This window comes from Saccopteryx leptura, chromosome 2 (genome assembly GCF_036850995.1).
Source record: "Saccopteryx leptura isolate mSacLep1 chromosome 2, mSacLep1_pri_phased_curated, whole genome shotgun sequence".
NCBI lineage: Eukaryota > Metazoa > Chordata > Mammalia > Chiroptera > Emballonuridae > Saccopteryx > Saccopteryx leptura.
The window spans coordinates 35,005,040-35,020,633 of NC_089504.1; the positions used below are offsets into that span (position 1 = coordinate 35,005,040).

Genomic DNA, 15,594 nt, shown 5'->3' on the forward strand with positions numbered 1-15,594 from the left:
TAAAAATGGAGAGGCACACATGCGCCAAATAAACATGTACTTACGTGTTGAAACTTGTAATAAAAACGGACAGAACTTTCCGGTAGACCTTATATAAACACATATTTAAAACAAAAAGTCTAATACATAAAAGAAGCTATCAATCATGTCTGCTGGTCATATATTTGTAATGTTCTTCCTAAAATGATACCCTTGACTTCTTTCATTTTTCTAATTAAATATATACAATTCTTTCTTTCTTATAAAATAAAATGCATTTGTTGGAAATTAATAGTGTTTAACATGGTATAAATATAGGTGATTTTTATTTTAGTTTAATTACTCTTTAAGTTCTTTGAAAATTATAATTCCATGTTTATCATACATATGACAAGTTGTTAATATATTAGACTCATTAAAATTAGCTTATCACTTCCCCTATGGTACTAGAATGTCTAGTTCTATATTTAGCCCCTTTAGGTCCACAAACAAAAGAGCACAGACCCCTCTGAGCTACCTTTCTCTCATTTTGTTCTGTTCTCCAGACACACAACTTGCTCTTATCAAACCTTTGATTACAGCATCCTAAATTTTGTCCTTGTTAGTTCTTTTCAAAAATAACTCCCACAGGTTTGTAACAGGCTTTTAAAATAAAAGCGAGATTTATCTCACAGATAGAGCCGAACCCAGCTCCTCTGACATGCAGCTTTATCCTTGCTGGGGAGGTGGGATTTCTTCACAGGGCTAATTTTCATGACAGAATTTTGATCATTTTCTGAATTAGCTCAGGCTCTTGGCATGCTGCATACATGTTTCAGTGCCTCTCTTCATCACTGACATGGCCCCTGTATCGTCCACACTTCCGGGTCATCCCTACAATGTCACTGTCGCACACATGCATTCCTCTATGCTTCCTTTCAGAGGAAAGAAAAGAATGGTGACACGTGACTGTGCCAGAGATTGCGCGTGACCCACAGCCAAGCTGGAGGTCGGGCACATGGGGGTAGGCTACTGGGTAAGCAGCAGCAGAGTCCATCTCATTGGGGATGAGGTTGGGAGTCATCTCAAAACAGGTTGAACAACATGTTTTAAACTGATCAAATTCCATGACGTAGGGCCTCTAGCAATTAGAACAACAAAACCCTTTAAGATGAGCAATAGAAATGTTTATAATAAAATAAATGTTAAATATAACAAAATACAATAAAACCTAACATTTTTATAATAATAATCACATCTTACAAAGGTAATAAACATGAATTTATTTATATCTGTCAAGAAATAACACCTTATAATAGATACCTAGTGCATTTTAGCATTTAACCACAAAGTACAATGGTAATAATGCATCAAAACAAAAAGAGCTTTCTTTTTTTTTTTTTTTTTTGTATTTTTCTGCAGTTGGAAACAGGGAAGCAGTCAGACAGACTCCCGCATGCGCCCGACCGGGATCCACCCAGCACGCCCACCAGGGGGCGATGCTCTGCCCATCTGGGGCGTCGCTCTGCTGCAACCAGAGCCATACTAGCACCTGAAGCAGAGGCCACAGAGCCATCTTCAGCACCCAGGACAAACTTTGCTCCAATGGAGCCTCGGCTACGAGAGGGGAAGAGAGAGCTGCTATGGCCAGCTTCTCCGCAGCACCCCACCTAGTTCTGCCAGAGGAAGGAGAGGGGGAGGGGTAGAGAAGCAGATGGGCACTTCTCCTGTGTGCCCTGGCCGGGAATCGAACCTGGGACTCTTGCAAGCCAGGCTGACGCTCTACCACTGAGCCAACCGGCCAGGGCGAAAAGAGCTTTCAAAAAGGTTTCTCTTACCTGCTAGCTTACACTTTGTAGCTTGGAATGAGAGTGAACAGAATTTGGGGCTCAATCTGCATGCTTTGCTCATTTCCATATTTTCACTAAATCCATAGTCCACATAGCATACCTAATGATAACAAGAACAAGGTTCAGGCTCAAATAAAATTATTTTCATTTCTTAAAAAAAATCACTTATACACTTAACTGGTTCTATTTTATTCCGTAATTACCATCTACGAGAGGTGCCCCATCTTAGCCCAGAAGAGAAAGGGGGGGGGGCTGGGACCAGGGAAGATAGGGTCCTGACTTGGGGCTGCGCTCCTCCACTGTGCCTTCCACCTTCGGGCAGGGAGGGGGGTCTGCTTCTCCCCAACGTCTGCTATGGCCAGCTTCTCTGCAGCAGCCCCCCTGGTTCTGCCAGCTCGGACCGCCCAGCCTCTCATTAACATCATAATGCTTCTTTCACCTGATTCCTTCTTGATTTACACACGCCTTGATAACTGGACGTCCACTAAGTATCTGTGTCCCTAGGCAGCAGTGTTTGTTTCTAGAGAGGGAGTGACTCAGGAAGTATTTATCAGATCCTAGATCCACGAGGCAGCTTTCACAAGGACTGCTCTCGGCCATTATGCTTCCAGGGACCCGGAAGCTTTCTGTCCATGACAACAGTGCTGTCGTGGCTGGAGAACACTGAATTCTACATGTAAAAACAGATACCTTCCCCCCCCCTCACCCCCACAGTATGAAGCCTGGGTAGGCCTTCCTCCAGCTCAGCAAAAAGGCTCCAAGTCTGGACAGAGTTTTGTGTCTACAGAAACCCGCATGACACTTCCTCACCATTACTGCAGATCATTAGGAGTCTGAATATTATTTTTAGAGTATTAATAAAACTCTCCGCTGAGAAGGACTCTATAAACAAAGCCTTTCTTTGGAGAAAAATAAAATCTAGAAACATTAAGCTGTGGTTTAGAATGATAACTAAGGATCAGCGGGGAAGTGTTGAAAACCTATTATGCATCTGCAGTTAAAGCAGATGATTGTTACTACAAAAACAAAACAAAACAAAACAAAACCCAGGGCAAAGAAAGACTAAGCAACAGAGAGTTTTACTTTCTGCAGCAAACTAAAGTTCACAGCCTCTGAGTACCTACATTAGGGCACTAAACACACAAAACAAAAGTTCTTTCCAGCAGAGAATCTAAGGAAAAGAAGAAGAATGGAGAGAGCACTGAGGCCTCTCCCGGGGCGCCTGGTAACTGGACCTGTGGGGCCTGGGCATCCACGTACAGAGGGGTCGTCTAGGAGTCCACATCCTGACCCGGCGCTCCCGCAGGCCCAGATCCCCTCCCTGCCAGGGCCCCCACTTCGGGCCGCCAGCCCAGGCAGTGGGCTGGTCCACTTCTCCAGCCTCAAATGAGCACCTGTTCTTCCTTCCCACAGATGCGAGGGCTCAGGCAGCTTTGTTTCCTTTAATAGCTGCCACCTCCTGCAGCTTGGATTCTGCTCTTCCCAGACCTAAACTGTAGATAACATGACCCGACAGTGGGACATAACATGTGAAATCACGATTCTTGGGAAATTTAGAATATATCTCTAGCACCAACAGACTAAAAAATAACTGCTCTAAAGTCTTCAGAGAGTTTCTGTAATGTTTAGACTTTGATTTCTTCTTCTTTCTTTCTTTTTTTGAACACGATGCCATGTATTTGTATGGCAGCTGAAGTTTATAAGATCCCAGTTTGACTCTCCACACTCTGCCCTGTGTCCTTTGCTCTGTGAGAGGCAGTCAGTAGTGTTTCTCTCTCTAATGCTCTGGGATCAGCACAAGCAGGCTCAGAATCCTGCCATCAGGCCCCAGTTCATTCCTGGTTCTGTGGAGCCATCTGGCGGCCAAAGATCTTACAGCGCCACTTGAGTAATAACTAGGAGACATCCTCCAGGTGTGGTCTGGGTCAGGCCAAACTGGCACCAACCTCAAGATTGACTGCATATTCCTGTTTCTCATACTCACCAAGGTCTGTGGAGAGCAAGGAGGGACTGAGTACTCATGGTCAGGAACAGTACAGTTCAAGAGAAACAAGACTTCCTAAGTAGCTGGGGTTTCTCCTGATAAAGGGAAACATTCATCTCTACTGGATGTGGGGATGTGGGGAACAAGACCTGGCCAGAACTGCTGTACCTACTGCTGTCTTAAAACCTGACCACTGTACACTATGCCAAGGCACCTTTTTAACTCCTAAGGCCAGTGCACATGTCTCAGCAGCAGTGTTGCAGGTGGTCGCTCCCTCCTCTGTAAGATGCTTTCTTGTCCTGGCTGCCCTGACACAGGCCCTCTTGGTTTTCCTCCTCCTTTGGCTATTCTGCCTTAAGTCCATTGCCTAAATGCTGACATGTTTCAGAGCCTGGTTCTAGACCCCATTCTCTTCTCTACGGGCATTCTCTCTCTGGATGATCTCACCCAGTCCCCTGACTGCAAGCAGCTCCTATATGCTGATGCCTCCCAACCAGACATAGCTCCATCCTGACTTCCCTCTGAGCTCCAAGTTCACCCATGTGAAACCTGGTAGCTATTCTCAAACCTGACAGTCCAACCAAATTCCTGGTTCTCCTCCCCACTGGTTCTCCTCCCTGACTTCACAATCAATAAATGGCACCACCGGCCACCTAGTCATCAAGTCCCAAACCCAGCGGCCACCCTGAATCTTCTCTTTTCTTACCTTTCAAACCCAATGAGTTAGTATCTTATCAGTTTTACCTCCAAACATATCCTGTTACTGCCATCTCCACTAATGCCACCCTAATTCAAGTTAGTTTGCTGGCTAGTGCAATAGCTACCGGGTCTTACTTTCCTTCTGTGCCCTACGACAACCACCCTCACACACGGACTGGAACAATACTGGAGGCAAATGAACCAGATCCCATCTCCCTGCTTGTCCCTTCCTCCTTGCTATCACAGCTCCCGGATTATCTCCCTCACTGCACTCCAACTGTCTCATGCACGTATCATACACTGGCTCTGATATCTGTCCCTTTTCCCTAAAATATAAGCTTCTTGAGAAAAAAGGCTTGTCCATCTTGTCCTCTAGCCCAGAACAGTGGGGGGGGGGGGATGAAAAGTCTATCAAGCAGATAGCATGATGACACTATCTGATTTTACAGGAAAGGAATCAGAGAAGTTAGATATCTTTGCCAAGTTCACACAGCTACAAATGGCAGAGCTGAGACTCAGATTAAACTTGCTCCAGAGCTCAGACTCCCATAGTGGAGGTAAGGGAGGGAGGCCCAAGTGATTTCTGCTTGCCAGATTTCAGAATGGGAGATACCCTTGTGAGTTCTGCATTACTTATTGAAATGCGGTTGAACTGCTAATGAGTCACTAGGCTTTGTGTGTAGTTCACCTCTTCATAAGCTATCTCTATGCTTTCAAGTAGCTATGGGCAGGAAAACGGTCAGGAAGTTGAAGTTTATCTAGGAACATTTAGGGAAGTTACTCAACTAGAGGCCACTCAAGTTTCTCATTTAGCTGAAAGCAGTGATGGGGTCCCGCCAACTGGGGTCCTGATCACCCAGACTTCTGTCCCTTGCTGTGTTAAGGTTTCTGAGATGTGCTAGCCCTCCGCCCACCCAGCACCCCTCTCTTCCAGGGGTCTGGCTGTGGTGCTGGTACTCTCCCACACATTCCCCACCCCCACTCTTCTCCACACACCAGGTCCCCGCCCTGAGGGACAGAAGCGACTATGGGGAAGAGGTGGACCACCCGGAATAAGGCCCAGACCTGAAGCCTTGGACCGGCTGAGGGAAGAGACTGGTGAAACAGTCCTCTGGCCTTTCCAAGATGACCCAGAGGGCAAGACTCAGAAAATGTCCCAAGCCCTATTTGGGGTCCTCTGGTGACTGCAGAACAGGGGAGAGAAGAGTGTAGTCTCCCCAGGACTGAACAGTCTCCCTCACTCCTCAAGGCCAACCCTCTGTGGCTGTCTTTCCCAGAGGAGATGCCAGAGAAGACAGGGGCCCTCTATTGGAGTATTTTCACGCATGTGCCGGCCCCAGGGGAGAATATGCCACATACAGCCAAGGGACAGCTAAAAAGAGTCCTTGGGGACCAAGAGTTCAGACTCCAAATCACTTAGTCCAATGCCTTCGCTTTGTAGGCCCAGGGGCATGGGGAGCTTGACCAAGGGCACTCAACAATTCACAGGCACAGCTGGGACTAGTGTCTAAGCTGCTAATCACACTGTGCTTTCTGTTGGTCATTATCAACTGGTCCTTAGCTTTCTCCAGGTATTTTCCAAATTTCATCCAAGTATAATTTACATTGAAAAAGAATGCCCATTTAAAGTAGAGTGTGATGGGTTTTGATAAATGTAATTATCACCTCAATCAAGATAATAGACCACATCTGCCACTCCAAAAAGTTCTCTCTTTTTCCTTTGCAATTAACGCCCCCTCCCGTCCCAGGCAACCACTGATCCGATTTCTACCAGACTTCATGATCTGGAGTCACTCAGTGTAACTCTGTCAGGCTTCTTACCCCTGATAGTGTGAGAGTTTTCATCCATGTGACTGTGCTTTCAGCACTTCCTTCCTTTTTATTGTTGAGTAGTACTCTATCCTATGGATAAACCATGGTTTATTTATATACATATGTTCACCTGCTGGTGAACACCAGGGTTGTTTCCAGTTTAAGACCAGGAATAATAAAGCTGCTACAAGCATTGTGTGCAAGCCTTTGTGTGGACCTGTGTTTCCTCTGGTGTAAATATTGAAGGGTCATATGCTAAGTATCAATATTTCACTTTTAAGAAACTGCACAACTACTAGAATTTTCAGACTTTAAAAGTCAGGTCAAATTGTTTTAAAGTTTTATTTTGGTAGATTTGGTTAAAGAATTTCCTAAATTTCTCTGTGAATGGCAAAAAGTGGCTGGGCGGTCAAGGCCTCTCCTACGAAACAACCAGGCAAGCAGCAGCAGTCCTCCGGCTGGCAGTGGGTGTGAAGGCAGGCTCTGGGGAGAGGGCCTGATGGACCGAGCCTGGCTTCCGGAGTGGGGTCTGCACTTAGTGACACAAAAGGGGTTATTTCCCAGGGGTCGGCTCTGGCACAACAAACTTTTTATTTTAATTTTTTTACATTTATTTTTCAATTATAGCTGACATATACTATTACATTAGCTTTAGGGACAGAGGACACAGAGTGGAGGTGTATTTTTGCACTTGTAGGGTCCAGACAAGACTGTGCCCTCAGGGTGAGAGAGCTCCCCTCCCTGGTCCCCGCCCTGAGGGACAGAAGCGACTTTGGGGAAGAGGTGGACCACCCGGAATAAGCCTTGGACCGGCTGAGGGAAGAGACTGGTGAAACAGTCCTCTGGTCTTTCCAAGATGACCCAGAGGGCAAGACTCGGAAAATGTCCCAAGCCCTATTTGGGGTCCTCCAGTGACTGCAGAACAGGGGAGAGAAGAGTGTAGTATCCTCAGGACTGAACAGTCTCCCTCACTCCCAAGCACCGACTGGAGCAGAGCCCGCAGGTCCCATCAACACGTCCCTTCCTCCCGGGCGTGGCAACAAAGGGCGCTTCCCCATTACATCATGGTACAGACACTTCCATGGAGGAGGATTTTCTTCTGGGCGTTATTTTTTCACTAAAACTTTGAGATAATATAACTACCGCTGAGTTATCAGTGATTATCTTTAATAGACTACCTTTCTAATTTCTGGAGAGAACTAGCTTATTTACTGTGTCCTTAAGAGACACTAGTAGAAGCAGCCTTTTCAGGTGAAAATGTGTGTGCTTGTCTTCACAATGCTATGACAAAGTAAACTGCGCTTGCCTTTACTTTGTTGCCCTCTGTTGAGATGATCTGGGCCCGTAACCACGCGTCCTCCTCGGCATTGACAGCCAGCAGCTGCCCGACGTGCACAGTCTGAACCGGTGCGATTTGAGGGTTCTTACTGTAAAACTCCTTCATTTCATCTTCCATCAGCTCCTGAGCCACGGAGTAGTCTTTGCCCACATACCTGAGTCAGATAAAGGAACAGAACACAAATAAAGCAACACAGGAGGAGGCAATCCATAAGAACTCATTAGTACTACTGTTTTCTACATGGAAAATGGAGACTCCAGTGAAGGCCAGATGGCGAGGGCGGACGTAGACTGAGGCTGCTTGCAGTCTCTGCAGGTTACTGGGAGAATCTCGTTGACAGTTTTGCCCTAACTAAGGATGAGTCTAAGCAAGACTCAAGCTCTGAAAACCAGTGAAATCTGGCTAGAGAAAAAAAAAAAAAGCCTTAAACACACTAAACACAAACCATGTGACAACCCCTCCCCAACTTAATGGACACATTGCAACAGAATGTTGAGTTCTGATACCATTAGAAGAGATTAAGATGCCTCGGAGAGTGTTTGCTTTCTAAGAAGTATTTTTTTCGGGATATGTTGCTATCTCCTTCTACAATTTTCTGTTTTGACAACTGCGGTCACCTGGTACCAGTTCATGTTAGGAAAACGCTCTATTTGCCTTCGGCCACAAACAGGCTGCCACATTTCTGCCCTCCAGTCCTGAGAGACGATTCCATCAGAGATCTCCTTCCAGGAAGTGAAACCGGTGAATCAAGTGTGGCTTCTGTACCAGGCACTGTCCTAGCCGCATGATGGAGGCTGTTCAGCTAGGCTATGCCCTCGCCTGGCCAGGAAGATATGCCGTAGTGCATTGCTCTCTGCATTGTTCTGACTTTTACCTAGGCCCAAGTGGTCCTGCTGAGCACTTGAGACTACTCCTTTAGGAGCGTTTTCTTGTATTCTTGGTCATTATCAGCAGAGCAGAAGGCATCACAGTCAGTCTATTCATCACCAGCGAAAAAAAGCTTTAAAAAGTCCTACACAAAATGGAAAGAATGCCTCCTTTGAGGCAATGGCCATTTTTAAAACCAATGATTAGGTCTCCTAGGACCCGCGGAAGCAAGATGGCGGGCTCGCGGTGAGCAGCTGTCAAGGGATGAAAACAGATGACTATAATTGCAAAGTAGAGCTTGTTTTGACATCTGATAGCCGGACAATAGTTTGCTACCATCCTTCTGTGGACATTCCATATGAACACACAAAACCTATCCCTCGGCCAGATCCTGTGCATAATTATGAAGAAACACAGGATCAAGTACTGAAAACCAGATTAGAAGAAAAAGATGAACCCTTTGAGCAAGGACCCATGATAGAACAACTTAGCCAAATGTTTTTTATTACTAAGCATCGTTGGTATCCTCGTGGACGGTATCATAGACGTCGTGAGAAACTGAATCTGCCAAAAGACAGATAATATTGAGGTTTACAGTAATCAAAGAAAGATGTTATCCTGTGTCTCATTTGCCATTTGAGAAAATGCTATCAGATATATTCACTACTATGTTATCTGCAAAATAATAATAAAATGTCTTTTCACCTAAAAATAAATAAATAAATAAAACCAATGATTACATGCATATTATTCACTCCAGAAACAGCTACAGGAGCTTTGTCAAACTCTCATATAAGTTTATTAAGCTTTACAAATGTTAAGGTACTGCCTGGAATACAGCTGCACTCTTAGCTCTAAGGTCTCCTAGAAGGTCTGTAATTCTGCCTAAGTGCCCATTTCCTGGGACCTGGAGTCTCAGGGGCCTCTGTGTAGGACTCTACAGCCCCGGGAGCTTGGCCGGCAGGGGCTGGGAGCAGCCTGTGGGTCTGCACAGGCTCCTGCCCAGAAGGAGGGAGAAGGTGAGCAGCAGCAGGAGATGTGCAGGCAGCTCTGCTCTCTGCAGCACCCAGCGCAGGCCCATGGCTCACAGCACAGGTGGAATGAGGGGACGATGCTACAGCTGGGGTGAGAGTGGTTAGTAGCAAGAATGAGGTCACACATGTTGTCCCCAAATTACCTGAGCTATGGGCAAAGAATATATGTAGGACAGTGTAGGTACACCATAAGTACAAAGTTTTACAAAGCTAATTTTTGAGACCGAGACAACAGATTCCCATACGTGACCTGAGGGTCCTGCTCCGGCACCTATCCAGGCCCTTTACACATCCCAGGCCTAGTTTCCAGAGCTCAGAGAACAGGTCTCAGCCTGGCTGGGATCTGCTAAGTCTTCAGGGCAGTGGGGGATGCCAGTGATCTCAGGTCAACCTTCTGGCAGACATTACCCATCTGCTGAAATGTACAATGCTAGCTCCTGGCTTCACATTTACACTGGCATCTCAGTAATCTGAGGCCCTGGGCCTAGCAATCCGGGAATAGATTGGAACCACCCTAATGAAGTCCTGGATTCCTGCCAACCCTTTGGTAAGAATACCAGAAATCACACGACTGATCCAGCCTTGTGCTTGGCCTCTGACAATGTCACCAATGACTATTGGTAACATAACAAAGCATCCTGCCAAACAGGCAGATTTTGATTTTTAAAATAATGTCAAATGGTAAAAGTTAGTAATGTACTCCTCAACATCCATCCTTCATCTCCATTTATTAGCGAAACAGAATGGAACCCCTAACCTTTAGCTACCTATTTATATCTCCAGACCAGACCACATCTTTGAATAAAAGCTTTAGACGTTTATTCCTCCTATATAAAAAGACTGCTCTAAAGTTTCTATACAGTCTTCTAGTTTGAGCATCCCAAGAAACTTGATTCTCACTTCATTATCCATTCAGACTTAGTTTATTCAAATAGAAGAGCTTTCATATTTTTGATCTACCCTTTCGTTGAAGAACTTTATTTTTTGTGGCCTTCCTTTCGGCCTCCCAGCTCAGCTATGATTCTCGGGAGGAGAAACAGGCCCAGCCATAAGAACAGTTTTGTTGAAGATGCCTGGATTCTGTTCTGTCGGCCTTCTCATTGGTCCAGCCACAGACACACCCGGAAGCTGATATCTCCAGACACCTGGCTACACTGGCTTCCATTATTTATCGCGAGTCAGAAACTGCAAATTAGTATTTCAATATTTTCTTTTGTATTCTATATTTTCCCCAAAACTCCATGCCAAGGGCCTGGAGCTGGACTGCTTTTTGTGATTCCAATGATCCCTGGCCACTCATTGGAATAGTGATGATGTCTCTTCGCAGGCAGTGATATCAAAAGGCTCAAGACCCAGAGTGCCCTTGGGTCCAAGGTCCAATCTGATGCATTATAGTCAGAAGGTCATGTTTAGCTCTTTGGCTTTTAAGAAATGTCACAGAGTCCCAGATTAAATAATATTAACTACCTAGTGGGCAACCCACTCTTTCTATGGACTAGGTATTGCTTTTGACGCAGAATTTTTCAAGTTCAGACCACAATATCTTTCCAATTATTAAAACTGTTAGTGATCTTTTCTCACAACAATGGCTGCATATTTGGAACATTTTTTTTTTTTTGTATTTTTCTGAAGCTGGAAACGGGGAGAGACAGTCAGACAGACTCCCGCATGCGCCCGACCTGGATCCATCCGGCACGCCCACCAGGGGGCGACGCTCTGCCCACCAGGGGGCGATGCTCTGCCCCTCTGGGGCGTCGCTCTGTTGCGACCAGAGCCACTCTAGCGCCTGGGGCAGAGGCCAAGGAGCCATCCCCAGCGCCCGGGCCATCTTTGCTCCAATGGAGCCTTGGCTGCGGGAGGGGAAGAGAGAGACAGAGAGGAAGGGGGGGGGTGGAGAAGTAGATGGGCGCTTCTCCTGTGTGCCCTGGCCGGGAATCGAACCCGGGACTTCTGCACGCCAGGCTGACGCTCTACCACTGAGCCAACCGGCCAGGGCCTATTTGGAACATTTTAAAAATATTAAAAATATATGTAGAGATTAATTTTTTAAGTACTTTGATTTTAAGATGCTTACCATCTACTGAGTGAGACAAATGTACTTACATAACCACATGTAGAGGAAATAAAAATTAAGTCTCCTAAGAGACACAAAGTTTGAGCAGTTGAGAGAAATGTGCAAGATATAAAGATAAAAAGAAAATGTTATTGTTCATTATAACTCTGGAGAACTTAGAACATATCATTCTTCCTCAACCCCCAGCAGCCATGTGAAGAAGCAAGTAACAACTATACACCAGGATCCTGAAAAATTAGCGAATGAAACTTGCCTGATAACCACTTCATTTGTGTTGCTCAGTTCAACCACCAATACAGAGGGGGACACCTCAGTTGGAATGACTAGAGGAGGAACTGTTACATTCTCCATAATGGTATCGTCACTTTCAATAATGCTCCTTTCTATCCTCAAGTATTCTTGTTCAATCATAGCCTTGCTGGTATAATCGCCATGTGCTCGCCCTGCATCCCTCAGGATTTTGTCAGTGGGCAACGGAAGTTTAGCATAGAGAATGGCCTTCTGGGGGTTCCCAGAAATGTAGTCTATGGTGCAGACGTCAGAGAGCAAGGCAAGATTTTTTAAGGCATCCTTGGGTAATTTTACTTTGTACGTGTCCTCAAATGCTTTAGGAAGTGCACTGGCCCAAAGACCATTTGAGTATTTCACCAGCAGCCCAGCAATTTTCTCTTTGAAGTCTCCTGGCATGACTGCTGGGCACCCTTTTAACGGTGGTGCTTGCTTTGGAGCAGGAAGGGGAGGCGGGGCCCCTTTCTCCGTGTCCAGGTCACTTGTCCTTCTTTCAGGCTGCTTTCTCTTAGCTGGATAAAGAAGCAAATCTTGACTACCATTGTAAGGTTTTTCCACCTGAAATTTTTAAATAAAGCAAATGATAGATAATGTAATGACTATTAACAATCTGAAAACACGTTAGTGCATTTTAAATTTGAGAACACTTAAAATTAATCAAGAGAACACAAAGTGTATGTTTTACTCAGCTACTAAGACTTGAATGTATTGCCTTCACCTGCAAATAGCACCATGAGCCACGTTTCAGAAATAAACAGAAATAAAATGGCATTAATTTCCCTTGAGAAGCATCTGGCCTCCCACAGCCCTAGGCCAGCACGTGTGGTTCTGCCCGGTGCACCACGTATCTCACCCAGCGCTCCCTGCCAGCTCCGAGGCCACAGCCTACAGAAGGGGCTGAACACAGGTGGAGCGGAGCTGTGAGGAGGTGCCAGGCTGTCAGATCTAAACCACTGGGAGGAAAGGTAGGAAGTACTTAGATGAGACTGAAGTGCTACCCTCAGCTTTCCATTATTTAGAAAAAGACACTCCAGAGGGAAGGTACCATTTTTACAACCACTGCAGTCAAAAGTTAGCTGAACATGTTGTCCCTCCAATAAACAAGAGTTTAAAATGCCTGGCATGTGTATGTCACCCCATCTCTAATTCTATCTGCACAACATTCGGGAGAGGCATGGCACAATGGCGCCTCTGTATGTACGAGAAGAGAGGGGAGGGCAGGGGACGGGAGAAACTGATGTACAGGCCATTTCTTCCCAAGTCTAAGCCTTTCTGCTACCAGACCAGGCGGCAAAAACTCCAGGTCCCAGTCCAGTGCAGCTCATCACCTGCTTTTGCAAAACCCATGAGCTAAGAATGATTTTTATATTTTAAATAGTTGAACAAAAAACCAAAAAATTATTTCATGATGTGAAAATTATATGAAAGTCAGTGTTCGTAAAGCTTGTTTTGGAGCCCAGTGCGCTCACTTGTTGACCTCCTGTTCTTCACTGAGATAGTAGGGTCCAGGAGCTGTGCCGGGCTGGGGGGTGACAGTCACACAGCTCTGGGCCTGCAAAGTCTCAAAAACTTACTATCTGGCCTTTTACAATAAAGTTTCTCGACTTCTGATTAGACTGAAGTTAGAATTTACAGCCTTCTTCAATGTTCCTATTTTGTCAGATTCTGTTCAGCTATTCCTTCACTACAATGTAAGCCCTTAGGAGAGTCTTCCCACCACACAGGCAATAAAGCAAGCTTGCAAGAAGTTCTCTTTCCTAAGAAGAATAGAATATTAAATTATGCTAGGCGGACAACTAGATAGTAAAGAATATTTACTTCATTTATTTTTATTTTTTTATTGAGAGGCAAGGAGGCAGAGACACACACTCCCATATGTGCCCTGACAGGGATCCACCCAGCAAGCCTTTTACTGGAGGATGCTCTGTGCATCCGGCCGCTGCTCCATTGCTCAGCAACTGGATTAGTTTAGTGCCTGAAGTGAGGCCATGAAGCCATCCTCAGTGCCTGGGCCAACTTTGCTCGAACCATTCAAGCCATGGCTGTGAGAGGGGAAGACAGAGAGAAAGAGAGAGAGAGAGAGAGAGAGAGAGAGAGAGAGAGAGAGAGAAGGGGGAGGGGTGGAGAACAGATGGTTGCTTCTCCTGTATGCCCTGACCATGGATTGAATCTGGAATTTCCACACGCCAGGCCAACACTCTACTGCTGAGCCAAGTGGCCAGGGCTTACTTCATTTTTAAAACATTGAGGAAGAGAATACATATACGTACATATATATAATATATGTAAAGAAGATATTGTCTTGTTACCAGAGATGAGATTTAATAAGTCAAAGACGTAGTTAATTTAACATTAAGAGAGATTCCTTTAGTCCAGGGGTCCCCAAACTGCAGCCCCCTGAGGCCATTTATCTGGCCCCCGCCGCACTTCCGGAAGGGGCACCTCTTTCATTGGTGGTCAGTGAGAGGAGCATAGCTCCCATTGAAATACTGGTCAGTTTGTTGATTTAAATTTACTTGTTCTTTATTTTAAATATTGTATTCCTGTTTTGTTTTTTTTTTTACTTTAAAATAAGATATGTGCAGTGTGCATAGGGATTTGTTCAGTTTTTTTTTATAGTCCGGCCCTCCAATGGTCTGAGGGACAGTGAGCTGGCCCCCTGTGTAAAAAGTTTGGGGACCCCTGCTTTAGTCTGAATATATATTCTAGATAATATGTGGGGAGGATATTAATATAGGTATAAAACATTAGGTTTTCCTTCTCCTAGTCTTCTGCCAATATGTGCTGCTTAAATTTTGAAGACTGAAGAAAAATTCCTTGCGTGAAAAACCTGAAGCATCAATGAGAGCAGAGTAATTCCCTAGAGACAGGTGACTGGGTCTGTGAGCAGCACCAGCGGGCATCCCCGTCATCACTGGTGGACTCCTGCTGACACCTACTGGCTCTCTGGATGCTGCATTAAATGACAGTCACAACTTATGCCCTTAATTTTCAGCCTTAGGGATGCAAATATTTAAAACTCCTCATTTTGCTCTCAATGGTTAGTCTACCTCTCTAGAGACTCATGTTTTCTAGGTCAGGAATCTTAAAATGCCAATCTTCACTGTGCTTTAAGATATTTAATAAGATTGGGTATCCAGAGAAGGTTTGAGAAACATAGTTTTGGAGCAAATAAAAAAACAAAACAAAACAATTCTACGTGAGCTGTTCACTTGTCATATAAAACCACAATTAAGGTAAGCTTAGATTTAGACATGGCAGTTCTCCAAATCCAAAGCCGGCTGAGCCTCTGGGTCCATCCTAAACCCTCCTTCAGTTCTCCCCTGCCAACCTCTTCTTAATTTCAGTGGGTCCGTGCACTGTCTACGGGCCCTCACCTCCACCTCCCCACAGGAGCTACAGGCAGGAACATCAAAGATGAACTCCCTACACCATGGATGGTGATCAGCAGATGATTCTGGTACCTAATGTGCCTTACACTTTCTATTCCCATGAGTTCATATATTGATATTTAGCTCGATTTTGGCCTCTTTCAGAATCACAACTTCAATGAGATACTTGTCATACTTCTCTGGGTTCTGTAAGGTTGGAGTAGACAGATTAGATTTGATACAGGTGAGACTTAAGGACTTAAAACATCAACTTGTTCAGGAACTCTGTATGTTCAAACAAATCAAAGTCTCCATCCT

General features: G+C 45.2%; 1 protein-coding gene across 2 annotated transcripts in view; it reads right to left on the minus strand.

Annotated features, from left to right (window-relative positions):
- Positions 1-15,594, minus strand: part of TDRD7 (tudor domain containing 7) — an 81,256-nt gene that overhangs the window by 23,389 nt on the left and 42,273 nt on the right. For both annotated transcript variants that reach the window (XM_066367604.1, XM_066367603.1), the window contains exons 7-9: positions 11,871-12,463; positions 7,610-7,796; positions 1,797-1,908 (exon numbers count right to left, since the gene is read on the minus strand). In XM_066367604.1, the coding sequence (XP_066223701.1) occupies positions 1,797-1,908; positions 7,610-7,796; positions 11,871-12,463 (892 nt within the window). The remainder of the gene's footprint in view (positions 1-1,796; positions 1,909-7,609; positions 7,797-11,870; positions 12,464-15,594) is intronic.